The sequence below is a fragment of the Takifugu rubripes genome, chromosome 1, assembly GCF_901000725.2.
Source record: "Takifugu rubripes chromosome 1, fTakRub1.2, whole genome shotgun sequence".
In the NCBI taxonomy this organism is placed as follows: Eukaryota; Metazoa; Chordata; class Actinopteri; order Tetraodontiformes; family Tetraodontidae; genus Takifugu; species Takifugu rubripes.
The window spans coordinates 29,147,576-29,162,575 of record NC_042285.1 but is presented as its reverse complement, the minus strand read 5'-3'; the positions used below and the strand labels follow the sequence as shown (position 1 = coordinate 29,162,575).

At 52.7% G+C, this 15,000-nt stretch overlaps 2 protein-coding genes across 3 annotated transcripts in view; one reads left to right on the top strand and one right to left on the bottom strand.

Annotated features, from left to right (window-relative positions):
- The window catches only part of LOC101075936 (kinesin heavy chain-like), a 13,719-nt gene extending 6,761 nt beyond the window's left edge, over positions 1-6,958 (top strand). Inside the window, exons 7-26 of one of the 2 annotated variants that reach the window (XM_029837178.1) lie at positions 10-97; positions 597-721; positions 935-1,039; positions 1,857-2,005; positions 2,269-2,417; positions 2,548-2,714; positions 2,788-2,856; positions 2,921-3,127; positions 4,059-4,205; positions 4,278-4,463; positions 4,571-4,688; positions 4,771-4,847; positions 4,916-5,025; positions 5,105-5,206; positions 5,276-5,336; positions 5,409-5,480; positions 5,609-5,713; positions 5,897-6,113; positions 6,206-6,373; positions 6,599-6,958. In XM_029837178.1, coding sequence (XP_029693038.1) covers positions 10-97; positions 597-721; positions 935-1,039; positions 1,857-2,005; positions 2,269-2,417; positions 2,548-2,714; positions 2,788-2,856; positions 2,921-3,127; positions 4,059-4,205; positions 4,278-4,463; positions 4,571-4,688; positions 4,771-4,847; positions 4,916-5,025; positions 5,105-5,206; positions 5,276-5,336; positions 5,409-5,480; positions 5,609-5,713; positions 5,897-6,113; positions 6,206-6,366 — 2,415 coding nt within the window. In that variant the 3' untranslated portion in view covers positions 6,367-6,373; positions 6,599-6,958. Of the gene's footprint in view, positions 1-9; positions 98-596; positions 722-934; positions 1,040-1,856; positions 2,006-2,268; positions 2,418-2,547; positions 2,715-2,787; positions 2,857-2,920; positions 3,128-4,058; positions 4,206-4,277; positions 4,464-4,570; positions 4,689-4,770; positions 4,848-4,915; positions 5,026-5,104; positions 5,207-5,275; positions 5,337-5,408; positions 5,481-5,608; positions 5,714-5,896; positions 6,114-6,205; positions 6,374-6,569 lie in introns of both variants that reach the window. The other variant, XM_029837187.1, reaches the window with a different exon arrangement.
- Positions 6,959-7,070: 112 nt separating this feature from the next.
- Positions 7,071-15,000, bottom strand: part of arhgap15 (Rho GTPase activating protein 15) — a 7,994-nt gene continuing 64 nt past the window's right edge. Inside the window, exons 1-13 of the mRNA XM_029837219.1 lie at positions 14,893-15,000; positions 14,258-14,390; positions 14,122-14,187; positions 13,862-14,002; positions 13,667-13,750; positions 10,930-11,028; positions 10,723-10,852; positions 10,517-10,648; positions 8,851-8,949; positions 8,399-8,476; positions 8,181-8,315; positions 7,961-8,066; positions 7,071-7,655 (exon numbers count right to left, since the gene is read on the bottom strand). The exon at positions 14,893-15,000 is cut by the window's right edge and continues 64 nt beyond it. Of these exons, the coding sequence (XP_029693079.1) occupies positions 7,472-7,655; positions 7,961-8,066; positions 8,181-8,315; positions 8,399-8,476; positions 8,851-8,949; positions 10,517-10,648; positions 10,723-10,852; positions 10,930-11,028; positions 13,667-13,750; positions 13,862-14,002; positions 14,122-14,187; positions 14,258-14,390; positions 14,893-14,903 (1,398 nt within the window). The 5' untranslated portion in view covers positions 14,904-15,000 and the 3' untranslated portion in view covers positions 7,071-7,471. The remainder of the gene's footprint in view (positions 7,656-7,960; positions 8,067-8,180; positions 8,316-8,398; positions 8,477-8,850; positions 8,950-10,516; positions 10,649-10,722; positions 10,853-10,929; positions 11,029-13,666; positions 13,751-13,861; positions 14,003-14,121; positions 14,188-14,257; positions 14,391-14,892) is intronic.

Below are 15,000 nucleotides of genomic sequence, written 5' to 3'. Positions count from 1 at the left end.
TCCTGTCAGGGCTGTACGGAGCGTTTTGTGTCCAGTCCTGATGAGGTCATGGACGTCATCGATGAAGGAAAAGCAAACAGACACGTGGCCGTCACCAGTGAGTCTCACCAGAACCGCAGCTACACCCCTGACAGGAATTAGCCACAGAGGTCACAGGACCCTCCTGGCTTCTCTTCACTGGCTCCTCTCCTGGCCTACGAGGTCAAGAGGTCAAGCTCCTGTCAGGAGACGGTGAAAGCACCGGATCGTCCCGGTGGACCGCTCCACTCTTAGAGTGCTGGTTTACTGCTGGTCCCAGAACCTGTAGGCCGGGCTTTAGCCCTCAGACCCCCCGCTGTGCAATCCAGGTACAGAAGGATGACTTCCTCTCTACAGTCGTCATGCTAGCTAAGCTAATGCAGGAGCCGTAACATTTAGCATCCTCTTAGCAATGCTGCTATGGGCCGAGGCTGCTCTCCATGGCAGCCCAATGACCTCTGACCCCTCAAGTTTTGTTCTGCATCCTCCGTGTAACAAATTATTTACCTGTAGGAGGGGGCGGAGCTTGAGATGAAGGCGCTCCTCAAAGGTGTCAGTGGTGTGTTGTGCTCCTGCAGACATGAACGAGCACAGCTCCCGCAGCCACAGCATCTTCCTCATCAGCATCAAGCAGGAGAATGTGGAGACGGAGATGAAGCTGTCAGGGAAACTCTACCTGGTTGATCTGGCGGGGAGCGAGAAGGTAAATCTGGTGCTTCACAACCTCACAACAGCAGGAGCCGCTTCCTCCACCTGAACACCAGAGAGATTATCAGAATCAGTCAAAGGCTGATCTGAGAGGCTTGTGTGAACAAAAGATTCTCTCGCTGTTGTGTGGAGATCATTCAGACTCACAAACACTGAGGACAATGATGATCACATGACTGCAGACGCCAACCTAGGTGATGTATTTCAGGTGAGTAAAACCGGAGCAGAGGGCGCCGTGTTGGACGAGGCCAAGAACATCAACAAGTCTCTTTCTGCCCTCGGCAACGTCATCGCTGCTCTGAGTGAAGGAACGGTGAGTGCTAACATAGCATCTCTACTGCTAGCTAGCATAAGCTGGGCTAAAGTACAGTGGAACCTCTACTTACGAAATTAATTGGTTCCAGAAGTTGCTTCGTAACCTGAAAATTACGTAAGTAGACGCGTTTTCCATGTAAATGCCCTAATCCGTTCCAAGCCCCCAAAAATTCAGACATAATTTTCTTTATAAATCATAAAAATGCATCAAAACATGTAACAAATACATGTTACAATTAGATTACCGCACAATAAATGTAGGAATTCAGTGCAAGGCTTCTCCAGGAACAAAATGAACTTTATTACAGGCTAATCTTACATTAGCCGTCATTACTAGCAACGAATGTTAACACTTGTAGTAACACCGCCATCTAATGGACAAACATACCAACACCCACAATAAATCCCGAAGACGACAAAGAAGACGCTGGGATACACAAACTTGTACAGATTGACGTCCCTCCTAGGCAGTGGGATGTCAGGAAGATGCTAGGCGATAGCCAATGGGATGTCAGGAAGATGCTAGGCGATAGCCAATGGGATGTCAGGAAGATGCTAGGCGATAGCCAATGGCAGAGCAGCGACTAGCGTGTTTGTGTTCGCTAAACTCCGCGAGCTGCGAGTAGCAGCGGTAGCGTATTTTTGCCTTTCGTATCCTGAAATTTATTTCGTAACCAGAGGAAATATTTTCCCATTGAGACGTTTCGTAACCTGACAATTCCGCATGTAGAGACGTTCGTAAGTAGAGGTCCCACTGTAGAGTTCATATTTAGAAATGTGCACCAATGATGAGGGACGGATGTGTGTCGGTCTAGAAAACCCACGTCCCTTATCGGGACAGTAAGATGACCCGGATCCTGCAGGACTCTCTGGGAGGAAACTGTCGGACCACCATCATCATCTGTTGTTCGCCGTCTGTTTACAATGAGGCAGAAACCAAGTCCACACTGATGTTTGGACAGAGGTACGAAAGACTGTGAAGATAAGCTGTCCTGACCATGAGACGTTTGTCCTGTCGTTGTCCAAGCTTCAGCTCCTGTGGCCAGTTGATCAGAGATGAGGCCACAGAGCTGTGGACAGACCGCAGCAGTCCTGCCCTCCTCCCCGGGTGGATCACGGGAAGCTGCCTGCAACCCTGAGGATCAGAGCAGATTGTTGAGCCTTCAGGACGCTCCAGGGCTCCTCGCTGTGCTCCAACAGGTTTCTGTTTTGTTTGCTGTGTTCTAGGGCCAAAACTATAAAGAACACAGTGTCTGTGAACTTGGAGCTGACAGCAGAGGAGTGGAAGAAGAAGTACGAGAAGGAGAAAGAGAGGAACCGCAGTCTGACCATCATGATCCAGAAGCTGGAGAACGAGTTGAAGCGCTGGAGAAAAGGTGAAGCTGGTTCTGTTGGTGGTGACTGGCACCAGGCGCTGCTGGTTCTGCACATGTGTGACAGGAAGAGCTCCCATCTCCATAGGCAGAATAGTCCGGTGCTAACGGGAGCGGTGACTCACCTCTGCAGGTGAGGCTGTTCCTCTGGACCAGCAGCTGAGCAGCAAAAACAAGAAGGGCAGCAGTGAGGCAGCTCTGGCGGACAGTTTGGCCCCGCCCCCCGCCCCACTGTCAGACGGAGAAAAGTGTCAGTATGAGGCGCTCATCACCAACCTGTATCAGCAGCTGGATGACAAGGTGGGTCCCACCTGGTCCTGGACCCGAAGCAGGTCACAACCCTGAGCTAACGCAGATTAACGTCACCTTTCAGGATGACGAGATCAACCAGCAGAGTCAGATGGTGGAGAAGCTGAAACAGCAGATGACGGAGCAGGATGAGGTGAGTGTCACCTGCAGGCTCCTCCCCGACAGCCCAGGTGTTCACGCCCACGTCTGCCTCGCAGCTGCTACTGTCCGGCCGCCACGAGTACGAGCGTCTGCAGGATGAGCTGGCGCGGCTGCAGAGGGACGGTGATGCTGCCAAAGAGGAGGTGAAGGAGGTGCTGCAAGCTCTGGAGGAGCTCGCTGTCAACTATGACCACAAGAGCCAGGAGGTGGACAACAAGAACCACTGCAACAAACAACTGAACGAGGAGTTGGCCCACAAAACTGTGAGTCTACCGTGTGTGAAGGAGGGCCCGGGTCCTGAGAGGAGTCCAGGTGCGGCTAACCTCTGGCGTCATCTTAGCCCTGCTGCTAACGTTCGAGGGTGCTGATGAGATACAGAGACCTGATGCTTTCGCCCGTCAGTAGGAGACTGGTCCTGCTCGAGGGACTTTCTCCTGCCACTGTTGCTTGTTGGGGGTCAGGCTCTGAGGTTCTGAGTGTAGCGACAGGCTAGAGCAGCGGTCCCCAACCTTTCTATCACCGCGGACCGGTCATGACGATATTACTGCGGCCCGCAGGGGTTGGACTGCCGGGTTAGTGTGCACACAAAGACTCACAAGCGCTACTCTCTCAAAATAAGCTACAGATACACTACAGAGACGAATATAAAGAACTTTTTATTTTCATGAACATTTTAACTCACCATAACGATAACGAGTCCTGAGCTTGTTTCTCTGCAAGGAGACGCTCCCTGGGAGTGATGGGAGACAGTGACACCCGAAGTGTGTTGCTGATGCCCGGTCTAACCCGCGTTAGGTCCTTTCATGGCTGTGGGGGCGATTTCAGGGTGTTCTGCCGTGACTTTAATCCAGAATACTGGAGCACCAGGTCCGGTTCACATTTACTGATGCGGTGGCCCTTCTTCTGCCCAGCGTGTTCCTCTTACATCATGGGCTTGTCTTCTAAACTAGGGTGGTCGCCGCAAATTACGCAGAGCAGGCTTGGAATCACCTACCGGGATAAACCCGTATTTCAGGAGAACTGCTGATATTGTCTGTTAAAAGCTCTTTTTCTTCTCCCGGTACCAATCGATCCGCGGACCGGTACGGTCCACGGCCTGGTGGTTGGGGATCCCTGGTCTAGAGGGTCCAAACCTAAATGAAAGGGGGCAGGAGGCAGCAGGAAGTGTGGATAATGCTCTTCCCCTCTATCCAGGTGAGTCTTGAGGCCATTCAGAGGGAGTTCTCCACACTGAAGGAGATCAGTTCTCATCACAAGAAGAGGTCAGCAGAGATCCTCAATTTGCTTGTTCGAGACCTGAGTGAGATTGGCAGCGTCCTCGGGATCACCGAGCTCAAAGCTGTAAGACTAAACCTGTGATTATTTATCACTCCTGGGAGGGGCCACTCTCATCTCGCCTGTGTCCATCTTCAGATGGAGACAAGCGGGGCGATGGAGGAAGAGTTCACCACAGCTCGCCTCTATGTCAGCAAGATGAAGTCAGAGGTCAAATCAGTGGTGAACCGCAGCAAACAGCTGGAGGTTAGCTTGAGCACCAATGCCAGCAAACTGGGGGCGAACGAGAAGGAGCTCAACACCTGCCAACTGCTGGTCTCACAGGTACTAATGGGTCCAAGTGTCACAGGACCGCCTGGAACGGTTCCTCAGGCTAAAAGAATGAAGCTAACGCTGCCCGTGAGCAAGGTAACGAGTGCTTGATGTCACAGCTGCAGGCAAAGATCAAGTCTCTGACTGAGGACCTGCTGAAGATGGAGCAGGCAAAGAGGAAGCTCGAGGAGGGTCAGGACTCTCTGATGGAGGAGGTCGCCAAACTTAACGCTCAAGGTTGGAGTGTGTTACCATGGTAACAGGAAATGCTACTGTGCAGACAGGCCTGCAGCTCTAAAAACAGCGTGTGTGCCCGTAGGCCAGATGCACGAGGTGATTGTGATGGACAAGGAAAAAGAGCACATGAGCAGACTGAAGGACGCTGTGGAGATGAAGGTGAGTAGAACCGTCACTCGTAGTTCAGCCCGCGTCCCAACACAAGCAGTCCTGCGTTTGTTCCACAGAGAACTCTGGAGGAACAGATGGAGAACCACAGAGAGGTTCATCACAGACAGCTGAGTCGCCTCCGAGATGAGATCGAGCAGAAGCACAGAAGCATCGAGCAGCTCAAAGAGTAAGTTATGGACTGGCTGATGGTTCTGGACCTCGCAGACAGCAGCGAGATGTTTTTGAGTGAGGAACATTTCTTCCAGTGTCGGTCAGGCTCTGCAGCTGGAGAACAGGAAACTTCAGGCTGACTTGGACAAACTGAGAGCTGAAGAGCAGAAGAAGGACCAGAAACTGCAGAAACTTCTGTAAGTCTGTCAGATTTGTCCAGATGTTTCACTGACATGTGGCCTAACTAAGTGAACGCTGTCCTCCAGGACCCTCAATGAGAAGCGAGAACAGGCCAAGGAGGACCTGAAGGGTCTGGAGGAGACGGTGGTATGTGGGCTTTTAAAAGGTTTCACCTCAAAGTTGAATACAGGAGCTCAGCGGTTCTGCTTCCTCCAACAGGCCAAAGAACTTCAGATGTTGCACAACCTGAGGAAGATCTTCATCCAGGATATGGGTGCTCGAATCAAGAACGTGAGACAAGCATCTTAATCTGAATGCTCTAAAATGTCACAGGTCATTTCAGGAAGTTCTGACACCTGAAATGTGCCAGACTGAGAAGTTCTGTTCATTCTGAACCCTGTTTGTTGGTCTCTGAGCAGAGTTTAGAGAACGACTGTGACGAGGCTGGAGGCAGTCTGGCTCAGAGGCAGAGGATCGTCTTCTTAGAGAACAACCTGGAGCAGCTCAGCAAGGTCCACAAGCAGGTCAGCAGGACACATCTGAGCACCAAGACCCTCCTGTCCAACCACACACCTGTCTGGAAGAGGTCCGAAGTCGGTGGAAGACTGAACCAGCTGATGATTGATGGACAATCTTATCATTTTTGAGAAGTTGTCATGTTGATGGTCAGGAGAGCCTCAGCTTCAGTTTGGACTCTTGTTCTCCAGCTGGCGCAGGACAATGCCGACCTCCGCTGTCAGCTGCCCAAGCTGGAGAAGCGCCTTCGCGCTACAGCTGAACGTGTCAAAGCTCTGGAAGCTGCCCTGAGGGCCGCCAAGGAGTCGGCCGCCAAAGACCGCAAACGCTACCAACAGGAAGTGGACCGCATCAAAGAGGTGGTGCAGTCCAAGAACGTCTCTAGGAGAGGACACTCTGCCCAGATAGGTGAGGCTTGCTCCCTGAAGGAGGCACAGCGTCTCAGGCTTTCTGTCCACATGGGGGCGCTCTAACATATCATTGGTCTCATTTGTTTGCAGCCAAACCGATCAGAGCTGGACATCAGCACTATCAGCACCCGCACCCGGGTCCGTCTGTCAGGCCGGCCGTCCGAGGGGTAGGGGCCGCGGCCAGTCCCCGTCACCACGCTGCCTGGCAGCAATGGCAGCAGCAACGACCCCACCAGGACCGCAACAAGTAACCTGCAGGTGAGTGGAGTCCTCACACTAGTAAGTTTCCGTGGCAACCCAGCAACAGCACCACATCTGGAGGTGAGCACAAACTTGTCACCTGCTGCTGTTGCCTGTTGGGGGTCTAGCTGGGGGTTTCTACCAGACGCTGTATGAATAAAGTTGAACTGAAAATTTCAGGCGAGCACAAATACGTCCTGTTGGTCCCTGTCAGTACCAGTAGGTCACTTCCTGTCTGTCCAGGCACCAGATGACTCAGCTCACCACTCTGCCTTCACTGGAACCAGAACCAGAACCTCAACAGCCAATAAGTGCTTTTCATTCATTTACTGGCGAAGCAGTGAGTGACCACCAGGGGGCGACAGTCGCGTGAGTGACCACCAGGGGGCGACAGTCGCGTGAGTGACCGCCAGGGGGCGACAGTCGCGTGAGTGACCGCCAGGGGGCGACAGTCGCGTGAGTGACCGCCAGGGGGCGACAGTCGCGTCTCTACCAAACAATCAAACTTGTATCTTTTTCCACTCATCAGAAATTATTGATCGGGATCATTTTTTCCAAATTAAAGGTGTTTTCAGGCCAGTTCACATGTGGACTTTCTTTTTAACCTCCAGGGAAATTTGTACCATTTTATTCTTATTAGATGTGATTGTTCAAAGTGTAAAACTGACATTTGATATTGTTGTAGAAGAAAAACATCTAAAAATGAATCAAAGGATGAGAATTGATACGTTTATTGATTCCCGACATAAACTTTAGAATCAATATTTGTGCTCATAAGTTCCATTCATAATTAGACAGATTTTGAATAAGAATTCTTTATAAAAATAAAACTACTGTGTTTGTGCTAAAGTGTTTTTCCTGTTTAAATTGGAATTTTTGCTGCTTTTTGTTATTTTGAAATGGATGTTCTGTGGGATTTGGTGTGAAAAGCTGTTGACCTTTGACCTGTTGATGCACCTGGACTCACCTGTCTGTAATCAACTCATCCTGTGGTGACTCGTTTTATCTTTACTGTTAATCAGAAGATTAAAAACTTCACACATTCACAAACTTCTGTCACTTGATTGCAGCAACGTGATAATTTCAAACAGAACTCAGTGAGGGTCCCTGGCGACATCACTTCCTGTCCAGGTCGAAGATGTGTTGGCTCTCAGTCAGGATGAACTCTACCACCTGGTTCTGGAACACCATGTTGACCGCCATGTTTCCAGCGTCCAGCTCCGGCCACATCAGCGTCGGCCCGAACACGATCCCAAAGCCCTGAGTGGACATCAGGTTCCTCCTGGAGAACTTCAGCACGCTGAGAAAACATGAAGATGTCTGGTCAGAGGAGCCCTGACACACAAGAAGCAACACCTGGGAAAAGTTACACACCTGACCATGAAATCAGTGAAGCAACAACACAAGTTAGCCTTTGAGCACCTGCTCAAATCTGGCCTTCACCTGTCTGCTGTCACTGAAGCACGTTTGTGTGTTGAGATGACATCAACCACAACTACCAGTTCATAAAGAAACCTCTCAGAAACAACACAATCATTTAGCTTCCCCAGACATGCCTGAGGTACCTCCACAGGTGAACCCGAGCAGGTGTACGAGAAGGTCTACCTGAGCAGGTGGCTGAACAGCACCTTCATGGTATCCTGGTTGGGTTTGGGCAGTTCTTGGATCAGTTTCTTCATTCTTTGGAGTTTGCATTTGGAATCTTTCATCTCTGTGCAAAGACACAGGTGGACTTGGTTAAGGTGGGTTGGGGTTAGGGTTGGACCGGCAGAAATGAAGAGGTGCAGTGTTGTCGTGGAAGACACCTGCTTCTGGCTGGACTTACTGATGGCATCCACAAACAGAGGGAAGAACCTGAAGGGGAACAGTGGTTCAGGTAGTTCCCTAAAGAACATTTTGAGAGCCCCTGTGACAACATGGATGTCTTCCCACTGACTGTGATCCAGGTCCAGGTGTTCCTCTGAGAAAAGGAAGACAACGGTAGATCATTGAGGTCAGTGTCACTGGACTGAAGTAAAGCATACAAAACCTTCTCAGACCAACCGTGATCCACAATGAAGCGAAGTTTCTGGATGGTGGCCAGGTTTCCACTGACTCGGTAGATCCCATCCACCTCCAGCCCTGAAAACACAAATCAGCACTTGGTTCAACCAAAGTCTGCGAGAAGATGGAACATTAGCAACCATTGGCTGGGGCTCGTGGGAGGGGCTTAAGCAAACCCCAGCAGTCATTGGTCCAGAGACACGTGGACAGGTAGGCAGGTCACTTGAGAGACGAGGTGCTAGTTTAGTTCCCCCTGAGCCTGGAGGGGAACAGCGAGTGTACAGGTGCACTCACAGTCGACACTGCTCTTTATTATTGGCACCCATCTTTTTACAGCCACACTGAACATTTGTAAGCTTAGATGGGAACAGAGTCTCTAGCTTAGCTGAGCAGCTCGTTGTTGCTATGCTAACTTGGCTGAACTTGAACTTGTGACTGACAGCACAGCGTACCTCGCTTTTCAACGGCATCCAGACAGACCTGAACAAACTTCGGTACCGTGGTTCCTTCACGCTGGCAGAGGGTCTGCAGGTGGCAGCCAAAAACCTGATCTGGCACAAGCAAAGACATGACGGCACCTTAATGAGCTTCGCCTCTAACAACAGCTGGAAACCCTAAACCTGACCCTGACCCCCTGACCCTAAACCTGACCCCGACCCCCTGACCTTAACCCCGACCCCCTGACCCTAAACCCTAACACCGACCCCCTGATCCTAAACCTGACCCTAAACCTGACCCTAAACCCTAACCCCGACCCCCTGACCCTAAACCTGACCCTGACACCCTAACCCCTAACCCTAACCCCGACCCCCTGACCCTAAACCTGACCCTAAACCTGACCCTAAACCCTAACCCCGACCCCCTGACCTTAACCGCGACCCCCTGACCCTAAACCCTAACACCGACCCCCTGATCCTAAACCTGACCCTAAACCCTAACCCCGACCCCCTGACCCTAAACCTGACCCTGACCCCCTAACCTTAACCCCGACCCCCTGACCCTAAACCTGACCCTGACCCCCTAACCTTAACCCTGACCCCCTGACCCTAAACCTGAACCCAGTTCTAGCCTCAGCCTTAAAACCAAGTCCTAAACCTGAAGAACACCTTTGTGTGTGGACCAGCCAAAATTTCCTCACTTTGCTATGAAGATTTTGGTACCAAAAGCAAACACAAACACACACACTCACATAGACCCACACTCACACACACCCACACACACTCACACACACACACTGCACACTGCACACACACACTCACATAGACCCACACTCACACACACCCACACACAAACACACACTCACACACACACACACACACACACACTGCACACAAACACGCACACTCACACAAACACCCACACACACACTCACACTCACCCACACTCACACACACACCCACACTCACCCACACTCACACACACCCACACACACAAACACCCACACACACAAACACACACTCACACTCACACACACACACACACACACACACTCACACTCACACACACCCACACACACAAACACACACTCACACTCACACACTCACCCACACTCACACTCACACACACCCACACACAAACACCCACACACACAAACACACACTCACACCCACACCCACACCCACACCCACACTCACACACACCCACACACACACACACTCACACTCACACACACCCACACACACAAACACCCACACACACAAACACACACTCACACTCACACTCACACACACACACACACTCACACAAACACCCACACACACACTCACACTCACACTCACGCGCACTCACACACTCACTCTCACACTCACACACACACACACACACACTCACTCTCACACTCACACTCACACACACCCACAAACACACACTCACACTCACACTCACACTCACACTCACACTCACGCGCACTCACACACTCACACTCACACTCACACTCACACTCACACACTCACACTCACACTCACACACACACACTCACACTCACACTCACACTCACACTCACACTCTCACACTCACACTCACACTCACGCGCACTCACACACTCACACTCACACACACACACACACACACACACACACTTGGGGGTTATCCTGAAGGTCGAGGCAGAGAAGAAGACACCTTTGATGAGGCCTTTGTCCTGCAGGGTCCTCATGGACGGCCGTCTGCTGATGAACTTCTTCAGTCTGTTCTTCACGCTGTTCTTGTCAGCGACCTCGGAGGTTGTGTGTTTTAGTTTGGAGCTGAAAACATCTGCAGAACATGGTGCTAAAGCTCAGCTGGGGAGCTGAAGGAGACTCCAAGCTTCAGATCGGCCAGGTACTCACTGATGGAACGTCTGTGGACCTGATTCCGATGCTTGATGTTTGGTGAAGTGGAGTGTTTAGGCAGGGAACTGTGTCTGGACAGGGTCTCCATGCTGTTGGACCTCTGGAGCGGAAACCATTCATCTTTCATCTAAAGGGAACGAACCACCAGCTCGGATTCACCAAATCGGCTTTGTTTCAGGTGTTGTTACATCAGAAGGTTCTTACTGGAGCCTTGATGGTCTTTCTGATGGTGTCGTACCAGCTGGCAGCTGTGGAGGAAGAGTCCGCCTGGATCAGGAACTCACTCCCGGTGTTGGTTGTGATCTACCACAGATCAGACACGTTCATGCACAGAGTCGTTAAGGGGGTCTACTCAAGACTGCTTATAGAGAACCGGCAATTGACCTGACAGACCAGGTTCCAGAACAGGGTGCGGACCCTGGTCCGGACCAGGGTCCGGAACAGGGTCCGGACCAGGGTCCGGAACAGGGTGCGGACCAGGGTCCGGAACAGGGTCCGGACCAGGGTTCGAACCAGGGTCACACCTCTGCTGCTTCCATAGAAGCCTCATCCACAACATATCGGCCCCCTGCTGGGCCACATTCAGAGTTCCTGTCTGAGTTCTCGTTGGAGACTTTAACATCATGTCGACGTTGTCATGGCAGCTTCAGAAACGGCTTCATCTCATTCCTGGAGTCAGCTGGTTCCTCCAGCAGATCAACCAGTGAAAAGCAATTTTCCAAATATTCTTTTCCTGAGATCCTGTCGCCTGGTGAGGCTCTGAAGGGGGGGGGGGCAGTGAAGGTTGGCTAATCTTTTTTATGTTCTAATATTTGAAGATGATCAAATTGGACCCCTGAAAACAACTGGAAACTACACCTTAATTTCTTATCTCCCAAAAATTTCCGCACAGTGGAAATTACGTTAAAAAAATGTATCCCATCAGCCTTTGTGGTATCACGTGATACCACAAAGGCTGATGGGATACATTTAGTGCACTACATAGGGTACATTAGGTTAGAGGGGGGTTAGGGGGGTTATAGGGGGGTTAGGGGGGTTATAGGGGGTTATAGGGGGGTTATGGGGGTGTTAAATCAAATCAATCTTTATTTATATAGTGTCTTATACAATCAAAATTGTTTCAAGGCGCTTTCCAGAATCCCAGGGCCTGACCCCAGACAAGCAACAGTGGCAGGAACAACTCCCCTTTAACAGGAAGAAACCTGGAGCAGGACCAGGCTCATGTTATAGGGGAGTTAGGGGGGTTAGGGGGTTATAGGGGGGTTGGGGGGGGATAGGGGGTTATAGGGGGGCTATAGGGGGGTTCAGACACAGCAGAAGTCTTGGATGTCTTCAAATTTCCTCCTCCTTAATTTAGGAAAAACTGAGGTCATGATGTTTGGTCTTGAACCTCTCTGGGACTGTACTGGGCTGTACTGGGACTGTACTGGGACTGTACTGGGCTGTACTGGGCTGTGCTGTACTGGGCTGTACTGGGCTGTACTGGGCTGTGCTGGGCTGTGCTGGGCTGTACTGGGCTGTACTGGGCTGTGCTGGGCTGTGCTGTACTGGGCTGTGCTGTACTGGGCTGTGCTGTACTGGGCTGTACTGGGCTGTGCTGGGCTGTACTGGGCTGTGCTGTACTGGGCTGTGCTGTACTGGGCTGTGCTGGGCTGTACTGGGCTGTGCTGGGCTGTGCTGTACTGGGCTGTGCTGGGCTGTACTGGGCTGTGCTGGGCTGTGCTGTACTGGGCTGTACTGGGCTGTGCTGGGCTGTACTGGGCTGTGCTGGGCTGTGCTGGGCTGTACTGGGCTGTACTGGGCTGTGCTGGGCTGTACTGGGCTGTGCTGGGCTGTGCTGTACTGGGCTGTACTGGGCTGTACTGGGCTGTGCTGTACTGGGCTGTGCTGTGCTGGGCTGTGCTGGGCTGTACTGGGCTGTACTGGGCTGTGCTGGGCTGTGCTGGGCTGTACTGGGCTGTACTGGGCTGTGCTGGGCTGTGCTGGGCTGTACTGTACCGGGCTGTACTGGGCTGTGCTGTACTGGGCTGTGCTGTGCTGGGCTGTGCTGGGCTGTACTGGGCTGTACTGGGCTGTACTGGGACTGTACTGGGCTGTGCTGTACCGGGCTGTGCTGGGCTGTGCTGGGCTGTGCTGGGCTGGGCTGGGCTGTGCTGGGCTGTGCTGGGCTGTACTGGGCTGTACTGGGCTGTGCTGGGCTGTGCTGTGCTGTACTGTGCTGTGCTGGGCTGTACTGGGCTGTGCTGTACTGGGCTGTACTGGGCTGTGCTGGGCTGTACTGGGCTGTGCTGTACCGGGCTGTGCTGGGCTGTACTGGGCTGTACTGGGCTGTACTGGGCTGTGCCTAACATGCACCAGAAGCTTTGTGAGGTCAATGATCATGTGACAGCAAGGTGAGACGTTTCCGTCTCTCCTGTGATGTTTCCTCACTGCAGAGGAGGAACATCAGGAGCCCAAAGAGGGACACAAAGATTCCCAATATCTGGAGGTTTCCTCCGATGGTGGGGCCACCTGGACCTGGACCACCTGGACCGGGACCACCTGGACCTGGACCACCTGGACCGGGACCACCTGGACCTGGACCACTGAAAGAGTACCCAAGTGTAGCCCTGAGGAACTCCTCCCATTCAGGAGCACATGCCTGTGAATTAGGAATCTCCACTGTGGACACCACAGAGTCCAGCACCAAGACCGGCCCCAGAGAGGTGGCCCAACATAGAAAAGGTCGTCAGTCTGAGAACTGAGGAGCAACTTCTGGACCTGCCAGGCAACAAAGAAGAGCGCTAAAGCAACGGCCAGGTGTTCAGGAGGTCCGCTCATGAACATCTGGACGTTTACATGCAGCTCAAACGTCTTCTGCTGATCACACGGAGAAGACGTGAAGTTCATGTGACGAGGGTTGAGACTGTCCAACGGGACCTGCGCTTGGGTCTTCACGTACCTGGAAAACATTCTTCCTGCTGGACTTCTCCGCCGTCCACTCGATGGCAGCTCCCGACAGCGAGAGCACGTCCAGCGCACATCTCTGAAAATGAGCGCGTGATGTCAGGAGGAGCAACGGTTCAGAGGTGAAGATGCAGGAAGGACAGGAGCTCCAGCCAGAGCTGCAGGGACCTTCAGGACCAGCTCCTCACACCTGATCTGTGGCTGTTGGCTGTTGCTGCTTATAGAAGATGAGCTGGTCTGAGGTCAGCTCGCTCCACACCATCGTCCAGTTCTTCTTCTGCTTCTTTCCCCTCTCAGAGATTTTCGTCACCGTCAGAGGTTCAGCTTTGAGCTGGAAGCACACAAACACCTGTGGTGACCGTCCCCTTCACCACCCAGGAGCTGCACCAGGGGGCAGCAGAGAGTCGCCATGGACCAGGACTTGGAGGAGTCTGGAGATGTGGGACTCACCACCGCTCCACCGTCTCCTCCACGGACGACGTCGTGATGGGACTGATTCCTGCGGTGCCGACACATCTGGAACAACAGAGACGTGAAAGGAAAGTGCAGCGCCCCTGCAGAGTGGCGCTTCCTGGTGCGTTCTTACAGGTTTCTGGGGGAGGTCGGCCTCCTGAAGCACCATGGACTTGGACTGGCTGAGCCGATCTCCGGAGCTCTGTGGACCTTTTGCACGCAGCTGCACGGCGCCGCCCTGAGGAGCCACCGTCAGATTTGTTGTCCTGTCAACCGAAAAGAGGCTCTTTTCAGAGTAAGCCCACAGTTCTGGAGGCAGGTGCTCCACCTGTAGGAGGTCCTCTACAGGCTGACACCAGGCGTGGGTCCACCCCCGAACAGGACCTGGTGCTGGTGCTGGTGCTGCAGGTGGTGACGTGTTTGTGATCCACCAGAACCCCAACAAACACCTGCAGTCAGCACCCAGGTCAGAACCTCCACTATGTGTCACCTGTCTACCCAGGCGGGCCCACAGGTGATTCGCAGACGTGATCCCCGCCTAGCGTCTGAGCTGGACCGGGCCCTCGGCTGTGGCTCCAAACCCCCAAACTGATCCAGGAAGCGTCAAACTGCGACCGAACTTCCTGTTTTCTTAACCAGCTCGCTTTAAGGTCGCTCCAGAGCGGCGGCGCTCCCGATGAGCTGAACGGGCCCAACCAGAACCCGACCAGCTCCCATCACCACACAGTGAAGCAGCACCAGAACCGAGACAATTAGACGCCGTCTTACCTCGTCGCCATTGTGCTGCCGCCGAGCCGGAGGTGCTGACGGGTACAGGAAGTGACTCAGCATGTGGTTCCTAAAACCCGCTCGAGGCTTCAACTGCTGCAACCCTCC